The sequence below is a fragment of the Diadema antillarum genome, unplaced genomic scaffold (genome assembly GCF_040938485.1).
Source record: "Diadema antillarum isolate AM-2024a unplaced genomic scaffold, OU_Dant_1.0 scf00000013, whole genome shotgun sequence".
Classification (NCBI taxonomy): domain Eukaryota; kingdom Metazoa; phylum Echinodermata; class Echinoidea; order Diadematoida; family Diadematidae; genus Diadema; species Diadema antillarum.
In genome coordinates, this window is record NW_027270902.1 from 1,652,199 (window position 1) to 1,668,320 (window position 16,122).

At 40.0% G+C, this 16,122-nt stretch overlaps 2 protein-coding genes across 2 annotated transcripts in view; both read left to right on the plus strand.

Annotated features, from left to right (window-relative positions):
• Window positions 1-9,181, plus strand: LOC139721448 (uncharacterized). Its single transcript, XM_071632766.1, has 5 exons — window positions 1-145; window positions 663-4,441; window positions 5,599-5,779; window positions 7,327-7,396; window positions 9,061-9,181. The coding sequence occupies exons 1-5, from the start codon at window positions 37-39 to the stop codon at window positions 9,179-9,181; spliced, it is 4,260 nt and encodes a 1,419-aa protein (XP_071488867.1). The 5' UTR covers window positions 1-36.
• LOC139721458 (uncharacterized) overlaps window positions 9,007-16,122 on the plus strand; it is a 19,774-nt gene continuing 12,658 nt past the window's right edge. Inside the window, exons 1-4 of the mRNA XM_071632778.1 lie at window positions 9,007-9,348; window positions 11,770-11,836; window positions 14,018-14,178; window positions 15,147-15,386. Of these exons, the coding sequence (XP_071488879.1) occupies window positions 9,198-9,348; window positions 11,770-11,836; window positions 14,018-14,178; window positions 15,147-15,386 (619 nt within the window). The 5' untranslated portion in view covers window positions 9,007-9,197. The remainder of the gene's footprint in view (window positions 9,349-11,769; window positions 11,837-14,017; window positions 14,179-15,146; window positions 15,387-16,122) is intronic.

The following is a 16,122-nucleotide window of genomic DNA, read 5'->3' on the forward strand; positions in this document are numbered from 1 at the left end:
GTATCTTTCTCAAACTATTTCTATCAAGGAAGCTGTATGACGTACTGCTCTCCCAGAAGTACCAGCATGGAGGCAAGACAAACCTTGTTACCGGCGAACACCTCGCCTGTTTCCATCGAGCTCACTTTCAATGGTGGGAAGAAAAGTAAGTTGGAAGTATGTTTGGATGCTTTGATTTATTTTTCACATCTAAAGTTACTGCCTTCATCTTTGGAAGTAAATGCAAGTAAAACTAACAAAGAAGGTGATTGAAGTTGCTGTAACTAAACATTCTATGCAAAGTACTAGAAAGATACTCGACTGCGTTACCATCATGGTTTACGACGTTAAATTCAAGTGTCTATTGCCAGCATCAGCTATTGTGCTATAAAGAAGGTACAGTCATGAAATACCTCCGCGGTAATATTCAGTGTGACCTTCGAGTAATGTTGAACGTTTCCTGACGTCATCCTATATGACAACTTAAAACATTTTTGAACGTTCATACACATATGCATTTCCTAAAATTAGTTTTACTGTTGTCATAATATATAGAATGCAATTAAACAACCAAGATATCTAAGTTAGTTTTCATTGTGACGAAAGCAGTACCGAATCCTCAAATCTCGACTGTAAGACGGCTCCATGAATAGATGTTTTCTTTCCTGTATCTTTTTCTGAAGATCTCTCCAGACATGACGCAATTTCCGCCATACAAGTCAAACACGACTCAACTGTATCACTGAAACTCATTGCTCCTAGACAACCCCGTTACCGATCCGAAGTATTCATCGTGCTTGATTCAAACTCTTCTTCAATATCCGGCCCAGTCACTCCTTCCACCGATCATAACAACCAAGTTCCTAACGAGACAGTTGTAACTACACCATCTCCCGAACGTGATCACCGTCTTGCAACCGAATGTCACGTTCTAGAACCATCAGAAACATTAAACTTCTCGTCAGAAAGTGATGGTAGTTCAACTTTGAAAAATCTGTCAGTACAAGATACCAATGAACAACGAGAGCACACAGCGAGTACAATCACCAGAAAAGCGCGCGGTGGAAACTTGCTACGAAGACAGAAACGCGTTAAAAGTTATGACGATGATCACGTGACCAGCCATGCATTCCATCCATGTAGTGCACAGACAGTGGAGGACTCGTCAACCACGCCTAGCAACCAAGCTGTGGACGAGTCAGAATATGTTTGTGATGCACATGGAGCAACGTGTGCAGTGAACATTGCTTCGATCGGAAAGCATAGCTCTTTTGATGAACTCCGAAAGTTGATACACGAGGAAAAAGAATGGCAGAGCTCAGGTCGGCAAGATTCCACAAAATCAGAAGTCATAGAGGACATAACGGTTGATGCAACCTCTCTTCAAGTACTTGATACAATTGCGAATAAAATCGAAAGCTTTCATACTTCAAAACACATTAGTGAGCCTCCTTATGTTGCAAATAGCGATAACTTATACTCTTCGGATATTTGCCTGCAAAATTCACATGAGAGAGAATATATGGACGAAAAGGGAGCACGGCATAATGTAGGACAAGACAATAAGAGACTGGATGTGAAGTTTGGACAACGTGATGGGTCGTCTGATCTAAGTGACGATAAAGGATCGTTTGGTTTCGAACCACATTACGAGGATTTCAGCGGATACATCGAAGGCAAGGAATATTTCAAAAGTCTCCCAACGTTTCACAATCTGTTGAAAAGCGTGGAAGAAACATCGCCTTCCGAGACATCTTGCCGCCAAAAGAGTGGAGACCAAGAACCTGTACCTCTAAATCAGACGACACAGATGACAGACCTGCAGACGTTGAGTGAGTACGCTGCTGATGCCAATACTTTGCGTTCAGAGCAGTGGGCGTGTCCATTTCCCAGAACCAGCGATTCCGAGGATGTCCCGACTTGCATTGAGGACCAGAACAAGGTGTTAGAAAACATGAGGAGAAAAGTGAAAGCACGATTTAGGAAAGCAGTAATTTCCAGCAGTGACAGTGGTTGCCAAGATACGGATGTCGATCATAGCTCACTTGATGAACCGGAAGTGAAACATCCGAATGCGGTGCGGAAGGCAAAGAGCTCTGAAGAATACACGGCAGGGAAGCATCGTAATCATCTAAGCCGAGCACGCACCACTGAGCCTAAACCTTCTTTCGAAGAGCCAACCATGGAAAGACGTCAAGTTCTGGCAGGTTTTATCAGACTTTGTTCTTCTTCCAAAGAGCTATTTAGTGCCCCAATAGGAACTGAAGAAACTCTACAAGCAATAATGAAAGATGAGTGCTTGAAACCCAATAGAAATGAAGTAAAGTCCGAATCGAGAGACTCTAATGCAGGACAGGTCGAAAAGAATGACGCAAGTGAACTCGTTCATGAAGACCGAACCAGTAAGTCCAAAATAGAACCGAAAGTAAAAAGAATTGATCTGTTAGAAATGGAAAGTGACACACAATCTTTGCGCGCAAAGGGATCTGAAGACATGGGAACTCTTTGCAAACCTACAACGGACAGTGACATTGCTAGAACTGACCGGACAGAGATTAAGCTGGCCATGCCGACGGCCAGCTCACCGCATGAAAAATCAGATCATCTCGTTCTTCAGCATCGCTCAAAATCAGAGGATTCTGGAAGACTTGGGAATGAACGAAGCTTAAGATATAAGAATATTGCGCCGGAGACCACTTCACAAGGTTTTGAGACATTAGCAGCAGATGGATTGGCGTTCAGTGACCCCAGGCTTTCAGGAAAGATGCAGTCCGGTTTTCGCCGAAGAAAGCTATCGAGCAAAAGGAGTATGGGGTCTGTCGAGGAGAAGGCTAACAGGAGAGTCCACAGACACAGACTCTCAGCTGATTCTTCTCTCCCTCCTGTATCCACAAACAGTGACAAAGATTTAGACTCCTTCAGAAAGAGTTGTCCGCCCATCTTAAACGTAGGACCGCACTCTGGTGAACATTTAACCCAGAATGATGCTCAGACAAGTACAGGAATTGAAACGGGCAAAGGTGAACTAAGATTTCCGGATATTTCTTCTTCTCAGGGTGTTTGTGAACCTTTGGAGAACCTCACACAATCGACTGTTAATGAAAGTGCGTCAAAGCGTTCCGAAAATACTCATAGTTCCTTTGACCATAATCCCTCCTCAATTCTTTCATCGACGTCAAAAACGAAAACAAAGGACAGTGCGGTCTCAAGTACTTACACAGAGCCACAAGAAACTGCGTTGCAGATAAGGGAAAAAGTAAAAACAAATAAAGACGTATGTGACAGTAAACAATTTACACCGCCAGATGTTGATATCGATTTACTCGATTCCGAAGTGCAGACGGTCACAAAGAAGCTTCAGTCCGTGTTTCGAGCCAAGAGAAGCTCGTCGAAGTCGAGCTCTTCCACCAGTCATCAAAAGAGCTTGTCACCAGAAAGAGACCAACCTAGTTTGCCTAAGAAGGATACATTGATATCAGCCGTCAGAGGCAGGGACGAAAATGAAACCAAAGCGCCGTCGCCATCAGCATCTGTCCCCGGAGTAGCAGTGGATGACGCTGATATCGATTTGGCTGACCCGGAAGTGCAAAAAGTGACATCAAAGTTACAGAAAATGTTTCGCATGAAGAGGGCCCCAGCTAAACATTCAAATTCATGTCAAGGTAAACGTCCTGGTGATGTGCAGAGAAATGACCAAACTCACGATGACGAAGACGTCAACATGTTGACAAATTATGCGTCAAATAAGATCGAAGCGAAGAATGTTTCAAACACACCCTGTAAGGACGCTCCAAATGTTCACGAGACAACCACACCAATGAATGCTAAACCACAAAGTCAACATACTTACCCGGGAGTGACGTATGCAGGAAATGGCAGGACAGCTCCAGTTCAGAGTGATGCCACCAGAGCCGCCATAAGCTCTGATTCGGCGGGAAACAATACAAGTACGCAGACGACTTTGAAAAACAAACCAACGTTATGTGATACTGTGATTGAGCAAACGCCAGAAATCCGTAACCCACCACAGCCTGAACGGCTGACTGCCGACAACGATTCCGTCGATACAAGAGGTCAAGACACTTCGACATCAGAGACGAAAGACGAAATGAAGGAAGATCGAAAGGAAGGCAAACCAACTAGTCTGAGATCGCGAAGAGAATTACAAGCTATCATGGGTAACACAAATTCGCCAATTCACGACTCAGCAACCATGAATCAGTTTTTCTCCGAGGATGTACATATTCAAAGGAAAAATAAAAATGTCGTAAAACAGGTTGAGGACTCCCCCAAACAGACGACATCATTCAATGCTTACGAAAACCTCGTGATAGCGAAGTCAAGTGAGAAAGGATCGCGCAAAAACGCAAATTGCTTGGACACCAGACATCAGGCCCTGACTGAATCTGATGTGTTTGGAGTCAGAAGTTTGGCAGCTGGGGGCGAAACAACGATTTCTACGGTGAGTAATAACAGGCTAAATTAACTGCAGATGAGTTTCAAATAAAAGTGTGATTAAACAACTAACGTACGTAAATGTATGTGCCGTGTACTAGTAATTGGTTGCAAAACTACTGTTATTAGCCGAGTCCGAGTCATGTCAAATTGAAACATTAGGACTACATATCATATTGTGATATTTCACCAGAACATATCATGTATTATATCACATATCATCAACACCGTAAGACAGATGTTGTAGAAAGCAATAACGATAAACGCAGCTGTTTTTCCTTTTTCGTCATTATTTACCTTACTACCATGACTACCGTTTCTAGTACATGCAACAGTGTCAGTGAGACAACTCTCGGTATATTGTACTATTACAGTCATCTTTGCAATTCTACTGCTTTTCCTATTGCAATTTTCTACTTTTTTTTCACAAGCACCACTTGTATTTGTAATTGCTTCTCCATAATAGCCATATAACAATATTGAGAAGGAGAAAGGAGCGTCAGGCGTAGCTATAGATTTCAACAGGTATTTTATTGGCCGAGCTGTCTGTACGCTTGATTGACCATCGGGGCTGCATTAACATACAAAAGAAAACGATTTCTTACAGCATTATTCTGCTTAAAACAATACATATGGGTAAATGTGTGTGTGTGTGTGTGTGTGTGTGTGTGTGTGTGTGTGTGTGTGTGTGAGTGTTCTACGTTAGTTTTGATCGCCCACACAAGTCAAAAGAGAAGATAAGATAAAGACTGCAGAGTTTTGATTATTTCAAAATTTTCGGCAATTAGTCTGTTTCGGGATGAGGCACAGTGAATCACAGTGCACATAAAACTTGATTTCAACCAAATTTTGTTCTCCTCCTCTTCCTCCCTCTCTCCCTCTCTCTCTCGCTCTCTTTGTCTTTCTCCTCCGTGTTTTCGTGTATACTGAAATTGATCAAATTAAAAAAAAGAGCAATACAATCAGACTCTATGAATTATTGAGCAAAATTTAAGGTGATAAGTAATGATGGTGTAAACATCATATATGAAGATTCAAGAGCATGATTCTCGTAGTGACAAATATATATGGGTACTTAATTTAATAATATAACTGTAATATGAAAACATATTCGTCTTTAGAATGTTATACGGCTTACTTGGTCTATCTGACTTTTTCGTTAAGGAGCGTGCAGACCCGTGTAAAGAGGAACGTGAACTCGGTGACCCGGTAAACCAGAAGTCGGCCGAGTCATACGGACTGTGCCTTCAAAACCTGCGTGACCAATCCGGGACTAAAGTTGACTCAACTCATGACGTCACAAAGAAGTGTCATACTCGGACGAATCACCCAGACGACAGGGGAGGTATGTCTAACCAACTGTTGTATGATTCGCGCCAAAGGAAGTTGCAGAATTTGTGCTAAAAAGAACGTTGTCATCATAGGGTCGTCGAATAGACCTAGACATAATCATTTCACCTTTCTCTGCAGAGGGAACGGGAATGAAGTATTCTCTTCATTCAATCCACTTCAAAAAGTTCAAATGAACAGCCTTATTTTGAGGGAAGCACTATGGGAAATGCCGTATCATATATTTGGTGAAATCGATGCTCAGTGGTGTCCCTGAGCGAAAAATAAAAACGCACTCAGTGCTCGTGTGATTCACTCCATCCCTGGCCTTCACTCTTGCGGCATTTCTCCCCAGCGATAACGGGCTCTTACAGGCTGCATGAAAGCTAGTTAAGAGCGTATTTATGTTTCACAAAGAGTATTGTGATATGACATTTATATTCATCATTTTATTCCAAGCAAGTAACATAATTATGATAAGATGTGCTTATTCAACTCCGATTGCTGTCGATGATGAAAAAGTTCGTCTAGTCGCAAAAATTGCCCTTCGAATAACTAAACGATGTGTATACTTGTTTTGTGTTAAGTGTTTGTTGGTCTGTCCATAATCATATTTGTGTTTGTTGATGTGCTTGTGATATGGCTGGGCACATGACTTAACTTGTGACCTACACTGTAGTGGGCTGTTTAAACATTTTGCACTACTATTCCCCAATTCAAAATCACAACAGACTACCACGACTTAAAGCTATATGGAAATATGAAATACATAAAAGTGGCACATGCATGATCTGCAGTGTGTATCGCGAGATTATGTTTATGAGGTAAGATTCAAGTCTCCTGTGGTAGCACATGTACATAGACACATATTTGTCGACATTAACTACAGCAGTACATGTACATATATGATGATCTTACTTAATCGAGAATGAGGACTACCCATCTAATAATGGTCACTGATAGTTATAGTATAAGCATACTGCATGATGAGTTATTAAAAGAACCTGACGTTGAAGCTTTCAGGCACAAGGCACAACTATGAATCAGAGAGTAAAACTTTGTCCTTGGTAGTCCAAATAAATCTGGTCACAAAGTGTCCACTATGACCACAGACGGAAAGTCTGTCCGGAGAAAAAGGAAATATTCTGCACCCTTCTCGCTCCCCTGTGAATAAGACCTGGAATACTGGGGTTTTCCTGACCGAACACTGAGTAGCTTTCGGTGATACACTGACGGACTCTTTTCACTCAGAACCAAGGAGATCAGAAGGAAGGATTCACACCATACAGCCGACAGAGATTTTCACGTGAACAGATGCAGACGGCAGCTGTGATTTTCTCACCATTCGCTGTTGATCTGTGAATAACGCTCAAATAGAAGCTGTTAGACCGGCAACCATGTTAAGAGTCCATCAGGCGTTCATCATACATACACGGTTTCTGTCGATTAAATCGAAAGAAACGTTTATCTATGTGCCCTGTACAACAAACACAGTGCCCGATTTGCTCGTGAGGGCATGAGGACCAATTCGATATGTGTCTTTGTGTTTGAGGAATGATCAAGCGTGCCTGGAAAGCGAGGGAAGGGCTTGGCTGAGATGCGAGGAAAATGGGGTCGGCTTGCTGCACCGCAGGTAGGAATGCAGATCAAATCAAATTTACGCGGTATCAGCGTTCTGATTGCATTTACCCGCTCATGGGACAGGTCTAAACATAGCATCGCCAATTCAAGATCTCTGGCAACACGGGAGCGGAGATACAGCTCTGCTGTGTTCATTTGTGTTGACATGACAGAGATCTTCATTGGATATCCTTCGGAGAAAGCGAATCCCCTGCCACCGCCGACAAAATACTATCAGCGAAAGATGATTTTGTCCACGAGGTCTTTGTTGAATTGTTATAATGTCTATATACACTGTTAGAACTTGCTGAATTGATTTATAGACCCCTTTGTCAGTGTTTGTGTTCGTGAAAAAAAGTAATTCTTTGGACTTTTACTTTTTTTTTATAAGGCTAACCAGAAACGTCAACATTAGAACGCCATGTGGAATCTGATTCAGATGAATACCCAAAGGACCACCATTAGATATATACCGGGTTTCCAGCTTTAAAAAAAAAATGCTATTCCATACTTAGGCTCGCCAAGTTTTCTTCTCGTCGGTCTCGAAAGATAGACTGTCCCTGCTCAGCTGCCTCGAAGCAAACTTCACGTAGACTAGGATCTAGACAATGCTACGATTCAAATTTTGTTTTAACTGATTAAATTCATTTTTTAAACTGGAACAAGGTGATTTAATCGCAAGAAAAAATAAGGTCAATGTCTCACTCTGCCTCGTACGTAACGATACTCTATTTAATTCTCTGAACAGTTGTGGAGTAGGCGCTAAATACATGTGATACTACGAGGTCCACGCAACATCGCCAAATACTCTGTGACCACTACTGAAGCCGCTACTAGATGTTTGTGTGTGTATGTGTGTGTGTGTGTGTGTGTGTGTGTGTGTGTGTGTGTGTGTGCGTGTGCGTGTGCGTGTGTGTGTGTGTGCGTGTGCGTGTGTGTGTGTTTTCTGCGATCAATAATAGACAGATTCAGGTTCATGTGGACGCTCAATGCATCTTTCATCAACACTATCGATCATAGTTTGTGCACTGTATTTCAGATTGTGATGTGTCCGTGTATTGTTAGCGTGGAAGTGTAACGTATTTCTCGTTTCTGAGCATGATTAGTGTGTAATTGCCTTTGTATGTTTTCATCTTTGCGGCCCTCATTATCTGTTTACTGGTAGGAATCCTCAGAGAAAGACATCATTGTCACTGATTTTGTCCTCTCAAGTTGAGTAATTTACTACGTCATCATTACGTACATTCTGAAAATAGAAGGATATTTTGTTGTTTTGTGTCAATATTGCTTAATATTCTATACTGGAGATGTTATGTATGAAGTAAATTGAAATCTAATTTGATTTCACATGCGTATATGGGTAACTAACATAAAGGCACCATTTCAATCACTAGGTCACATGCTTGTACGTATAGGTACCGTGCTGGTATGAACTCAAGGTGTGTACGTGTTTCTCTGCACTGACTGGCTAAAATAGAGTACGTCAATAATACAAAAAAAAAAAAAAAGAAATTGCTTGCATAGTGAAAAAATACGGGTTCATGAGAAAAGCATCGACTTTTAGCGTCTGTATCTTTGTGCAGCTATCATTTCTGTCATTATAATTACGCTTAATAACGCAAGACTTATCTTCATTCTAAACATTTTTAGTCACGGTTTTTCTTTATCATCGTCCAGGAGAGAAGATAAAAGTAGAACATTCTACCATCACGTCGACGAACTCGAGCCTCTACGAGTGTTTGGGACCGTCAATCTCTCGCTCGTCAACCAACGCGTCCCTGCTGCGGCACCACGATGACGACGTCGTCTGCTCGATGTCGAAAAAGAAACCACCACCGCTTCGTAAGCATGGAGAGTCCTCATCAATGCCACTTGGGACGCCCTTTCCGAACTCTCCTCCACCAGCGAGAACTCGTTACGTCAATGGGCCGACAATGCTGGCGATATCGAGTCCGAAGATGACCAGTATGTAACCGTAGTTTCCTTGCCACTCGAGATATCACTTACCAGTTGCTTACCGTTGACATTAACTTCTTACAGAATGAAAAATGTATATCGCCATTATAACTGTCTTTGCCTAAACCAATCGGTATGTCATTACAATGTATATTTTCATTCATACCTTGCACTGCGAGGTTTTACGATGCGATCAAATAATGAATATTGGATACATATTTCCGACCTTTATCATCAGAGTATGTCTTCAAAGCTTAGAAATCAAATCCAGTTAAATCGCGATCATGTCTTTTCAAATGTTGTTGTTACAGCAAGCAACGGTGTATATATAGTTCAAAGGAGACAAGTCGTTAATCGCTATTCATCGATAACGACAAATCGTTTTTACAGTTGCCAAAGTTGTTTTACCTTCTGCAAACAACAATCGTAACTTCGAAACGTTTCACTAAATAGCTGATACACAGTGAAAGTGACTGTATCAACATGATCAATACAAGGAACATTCAGTTTCTAATCAGCAAACAAAATATTTTCTTCTCGCAGATTATATGGAAATATATACCTACAATAATGGTATTGGTACCCAATTTCCAGCGGTGTGTTTATACATGTATATCTTGCCCTTACCGAAGGGGCACCGGCAATAGATTTAGATTCTGATTCAGAAAGAAAATTCCAACACAAATCCGCCTAAATGAAAACCAGCCCCTATCGTTAGACCTCTATCAGACGAGTGTCCTTGATTATAGGATTTAACCATTGACTGATCTCCATGGCAACCAGTCACTCCTCTTGTCCCTTGCTACCCGCAAAGGAATGCAATGTTCATTTCCTGTGTGCTTACAGGGATGTTTCTCTAACACAACATTTCCGTTTTGCCTCCTTCACTTCATGTTAACAAAACAAAACAGAGGGACGCATGCAAAGAGAGAACATTGTTTAAGCAGCCAATTATTCTTTTAGTTTATCAGTTAATGATCAGTTAGCAATCTTTATCTACACTCTTTGTCTATCTGTACTGTTTGTCTATTTAGTATATACTGACCATGCGTCACAATTATTGGATTAAATATTATTATCTCGTTAAAGTTTGTTTAAGCTTCATTATTGTAAAATGTTTCGTTTTTACTGCTAGCGCAGTTCTCGATGATTTCGTTATCTTAAGAAAGAGGGCATAATTATGTTCCCCATCACCGTACTGCAATGATCCTGTAGAAATAAGTCTTCTTGTGATCTTGGGAAGGAAATATTTTCTCTCGACGGAAATCACCAAGCCCTGGTTTTTACTAACCTGCCAAGCCTGGATTTGACTAACACCCTACATCCTCGATTAAAGTTTCCCCCAAAAGATTCAAAAGTCAAAGTCACGCAGGCTTTAAAGGAAGTCAACCTACTTTGCAGACCTATGATAAAATTTTAGAGAGATTTGAGTCACTGTAGAGTAGAATATATAAGTTTGTTGTAATCATCAATTAAATCACTTAAACTTGAGATAAAGGTGTAATGTGGTTTGAGAGAATCCATACATTTTTGCTTGTACCTATTCATACAGAACATACCTATAAACACATAAAGGGACTGTACAGTACTGGTTGAGGTAGGGATTCATGTTTTGAACATTCCTAAGTGAGATAATGAAAAGCCTCTTATGAAATATGAAAGAGCATGTAATTTTAAGAAGGATTCAATGTTTATTTGATGAAAATTGGTTTTCAAATGGCGGAGATATCCAAAAGAGTGCTAATAAGAAAAGGCGACATGCCACAACTTTATTAGGATCTCTTTGTTTCACCTTGTTTTTGGATATTTCAGCCATTTCAAAACCAATTTTCATCGAATAAACTTTTGATACCCCTTAGAACTGCATTCCCCCTTACATCTCATAGAGTGGTTTCTGAATATCTCGCAAAATGTTAAAAGCTAAATCTACTTCTCGACCAGAACTGTACACACCCTTTAAACGACAACAACTGAAATTCATCTTTGTTAATTTTCATGCCTAACCTTCAAACATAGAAAGTCTTATCTCACATGTCATGCATGTTTTACCAGATTTTATTTAGTGAACATAGGAGGCATATGTAAAATATTGTCCCCCTTTAATGTTATATGTGGCTAGTCTTTCATCCACGACCCAACGATGCATGCGTTCATTTCCCGTCCAATGTTGAGTGACCGCTATGGAGGTCGAATCTCATAGAGTTAAGATTTAAGTAGGTCGAGGTTTGAAACTACTTCCACCTGCATTTTCATTCTCTTCTCCCTGGGAGAAGATGGTAGTGTGAAGACTCTATGCGTGACTATATTTATGGTTCCAGGGATTTGTCTGGCTGTCTTTCTCATCAAATCCTTCTGAGGTTTCCTCCGGGTCAAAGCCAAGGAAATCTGTTTTCTCATCTTCTGGGTTTGTGTTTACGTTTCCTACCATAGGTTTCCCTGATGTTACTTCAGACGACACAGAAGACTATGAGACCGCATGCTCGGAGCTGTCTGACCGGTAAGAAACTTTGACAAATCTTTCAGTGTTTGCGTATCACATTTTCAAAGCTAAACTTTGATTTCAATTGTGACAGAATCATCAGGTATCTCAGATATAAAGAGAAACTCGGAAGTTTTGGAACTTTGGATGATTATGAATTTAGGGGTATCACTCGCTACGCCACAACTGCTGGGTTGCAAAGTTGCTAAGTGAAGTTACAATTCAGTAGAGCCCGAGACTGCAATATACGGTAACGCGATAGTCCACGATACTTTTTTTTCGTTTTGTTTAGTTTTGCATGAGTGTGAGCGTGAGTGTAGGTATGTGTATGTGTGTGATGTTCTATGGGCTTATGCATTGGTTTGTGGATGTGTAAGTTTGGTAATTAGCACACAAACTTGTAAATACACTACGTCACAACGGAAAAGAAAATTAGCCAAGAAACAAGTGCAGCTTCATGGGACCCTAACTTGAATTAATAGAACCGCATTTTTTGGATAGGGTTGTTGTGAGTATTTTGAGAATGATCTTTAAAGGGAAACGAGAATTGGGCCAAAACAAGTCGTAGATATCGATGTATGCGTGGCCCGATCTGATTGTTTGTAAATCAGATGTTCCCCCCTCTTTCTAGACCTGTACCATCAACTTATCAATTTTGTTTTTAATATGAGGAGTGCTCTGAAAACACAAAATCAATGATATTATCTTTCAACCATATTACTTTGGCCGAGTTTATGTCTTCGACTGAATAAGTCGGCAGGGTTTATGGAAACAAGTATCAGTCCGTCCTTCGGGGCAGACATAGTACTTAATCGTTAACGGAAAACATTAGGCATTGCATTTCATGTTGTCAATTGCTATGTTAAGCTTACCCTCCGTCGCGAACAACCCAATTTATAGGCTTGAGTTCAGACAAACTAACAAGTTGCTTCCTAAAGCTATAGGATAGGCGTTACCAGGAGCAACAAAATTCATTTCCTGTCTATGAATAACAATAATGATGATAATTAACAAAACAAAAGAAACAACAACAACACACAACCTGCACAGAATATTTTGACAGCGGGGATTAACTCGTTAATTCAGAAATTGTGAATTTTTTCTAATAGCTAAATATTGACGGGAAAATATTGACGGAAGAAACCGAGTAATGTCTAAATTTATGTTCGCAATGAAAAAGGCTGTATTCCTCGTAGTCTGAATAGAGGTGGGGATACGAATGTAAAATGTGGGAAATGTTGAAACTCCAGAGGCTTTACACAGATCATCGGCTGGGATTGGTTTTGCGTCTGTTGCCATTTTTAGACTAGGTGATGACCCTGTAATTTATGCACCGAAAGTGTAAGCCACATTTGTAGAGACGGAAGCTCTACTGCTCTCTAAACTTGAATGAGATATTAACTGTACTGAAAATATCTTGAACTAATCTAGACAGTGTAATATATAAAATCTGGCATTATCTGTCTTCTTTACTGACTAAAAGTAATCATTACCAATCGACGTATTGGTCATCACTTTTTTGTTTTTTGTTTTTGCTCCGATGAACTATCACAAAGATTGTTAATGGCAGAGTTTGTGGTTACTTACGTCATTTCGCGTAATCTGCTCATTTGTCACTTCTGTAGGAAAAGACCGTAAACATTTGTATCGTCAACGCCATTAAAAACGTAATGTCTGACGTCACAGAAAAAAGTAATTAAAGTGCAGGGTCGTGGAGACATGTTGTGTATTGTCACATCAGTATCACTATTGTATTTCTTCTTTTTGTCTCCAAGATAACGAAATAGAGCCAAATTTTACTATCATCGTAATTTCTTGTTTCATTTCGTGAATCAGCGAAGCACTTCAAAACGTTCCGACACAATTTTTACATAATAGTGAGATTGGTGTCAACAAACATTCTTTTCTTTTTCTTTTCGTTATAAACGCCATTTCTGACGTCACAGATATAGTCATTAACTTCTAGCGTCTTGTAAACGTATAATGTCTTTTATTGTCACATTGGTATCACTATTTCTTTGTTGCCAATATAACGAAATACAGCCAATTTTTATTATCATTTAGATTTGTTGTTTCATTTCGTGAATCAGCGAAGCATTTCAAACCGTTCCGACACATTGTTACGTAACAATGAGATGGATGTCAACAAAGATTCCTTTCTTTTCTTTTCGTCCTCCTTATTTTGATACATCCACGAAGAGGACAGGAAGATGTCTTAGAGAGAACCTTTACCTTTGATGACACAATGGCACAGACGGACTTTAGCCATTTACGTCATCATTCGCCTCGATTCATCATTAAGCCACGAAACAACACCTGCCCAGCTGGGGGCGAGGCTAGATTCGTCTGTTGCATAGCCGGTAAGAAGGGCAGAGAAGCGAGTGGGGTAGTCGTAGGGTGCGCAGGGCACGTCCAGCGCCCCTCGTTTCCTTTTAATAGCGAGCGGATTCCACTTGTTAACACATGGTTCGATTGAAAGGCTTTGCAGCAGTTGTATTTCTGTTTTAACTTGGCAGCTTAATTTGGCTATATAAAGTTTGATTACCTCTGTAATCTATTTCCTACACCAAGAGAGAGAGAGAGAGAGAGAGAGTAAAAACAGAAAGCCAGGGGGAGAGGGAAGGATTAAATATTATTCCTTCGTCAAAACTTTGACTGAAAGCACTGGAGTTTGAATAGACAATACTCTAAATGTGGTTTAAAGATGACATTATCTCCCCAAAGTTTGGCATATATAGTATCTGATCTGTGCCTTCTCACTGATTTTGGGTCATTTGCACATTCTGTGTAAATCTATTGCTCAGAAGAGATGTTTGTTTGTTTTTTTGTTTTTTTGTCCAGTGGAGGCAAATATTGTTTGCCTCCCATTCAACTATCCCATGTAGATCTATTTCAGAAGTGTTTTAATATTTCTTCTGTCCCACCATGGAACAGTGTCCTTATTTACTATAGAATAGAAGAGAGAGGGAGATAGAGGGAGAGAGAGAGAGAGAGAGAGAGAGGGGGAGCCGTTCTCCTTAATACTGTTCCTATTTTATAAAACTCATGTCAATTATTATTGTAATATAATATTTGTGCCTGTAGGGTCTGTGATACATATCAGATTTTCTATTTTTTACAGTCATTAGGTATAAATGAAATACTTGCGGCTTTTCCATGCTGCATTCCTATGCATCTGAAAATCTTAATACAAACAACAGCTGCGGAATCATTGAAAATCATATCAAAACTTTTCCATTGTTAAAGCTTTGGAGCGCATTATTCCTGTCAGATATTCACACGGAAGCACAGATAAGAAGATGTGAGCTATGATCTATCATTTCTTCAGGTTACCCCCTGCCGGAAATTAGCTGGTTCGCTTCTGGGAAAGCCGTCAAACAGGAGGCCTCATGTCGCATCCGTGTTACAAACTACGCTGACGGTGGGACCAGCGAAGAATCGGACGCATGCGCACTCGTTTCCATCCTGGATGTTAATGAGACTAAAGTCCGTGATGATGGGGAGTACACGTGTGTGGCCATTAATCCACATGGCCAGGCTTTCTGCTCGTGTCTACTTAGAATAGAAGGTATGTCATGACGATTTTGTGAGATCCTTTTGACTTATCAACGGACAAACAAAAAACAGACCTCAGTATAAAAGAATACTTTATGTTTGAACTGCAGCATGCAATGACAAATTACATTCAAAATCTGATTAATTGTGCATATTATTATGGATATATTGCGTACTTAGAGAACGTAATTTGTTACTTTCAAAATCCACTTGAAAAAGGAACAACATACATTGGAGACTACTGACTACGTCGAATGAAATGAAACTAGGTGTTTCTGTTACGACAGTCTCTAGTAATGAATTATTCATGAAGTGTCTTTGCACGAAGCCAGGGTACAAGACTAGACTGATTTGTACAACATCTTCCTGACAGTATATATATATATATATATATATATATATATATATATAATATATATATATATATATATATATATATATTCAGAAACGGATTTTTAATCTAACATCACATCGCATCCTGCTCGCTGATGAAGAATGCGATGACTAACCTGTTTTGGTGTCTTGTTTCTAAATCATGCGCTTTCCTCGCCAGGAAAAAGCGTTTTATTGCCATTTTAGGTTTTAATCTCATATATATATATATATATATATGTAATATATATATATATATATATATATATATATATATATTTCACTGTACGTATACCATACTATATTTCGGCCATCAAGTGCAGAAAAAAAGACAACCTATTTTAAGACTGAAGTATAGTCGAATAATGCAGAGACAG

Excerpts from the sequence above, each read along its gene's own strand:
- LOC139721448 (XM_071632766.1), top strand. The coding sequence starts at position 37 with ATGACGTACTGCTCTCCCAGAAGTACCAGCATGGAGGCAAGACAAACC. Across the intron at positions 146-662 it reads TTTCAATGGTGGGAAGAAAA|ATCTCTCCAGACATGACGCA; the intron begins GTAAGTTGGAAG and ends CTTTTTCTGAAG. Across the intron at positions 7,397-9,060 it reads GTCGGCTTGCTGCACCGCAG|GAGAGAAGATAAAAGTAGAA; the intron begins GTAGGAATGCAG and ends ATCATCGTCCAG.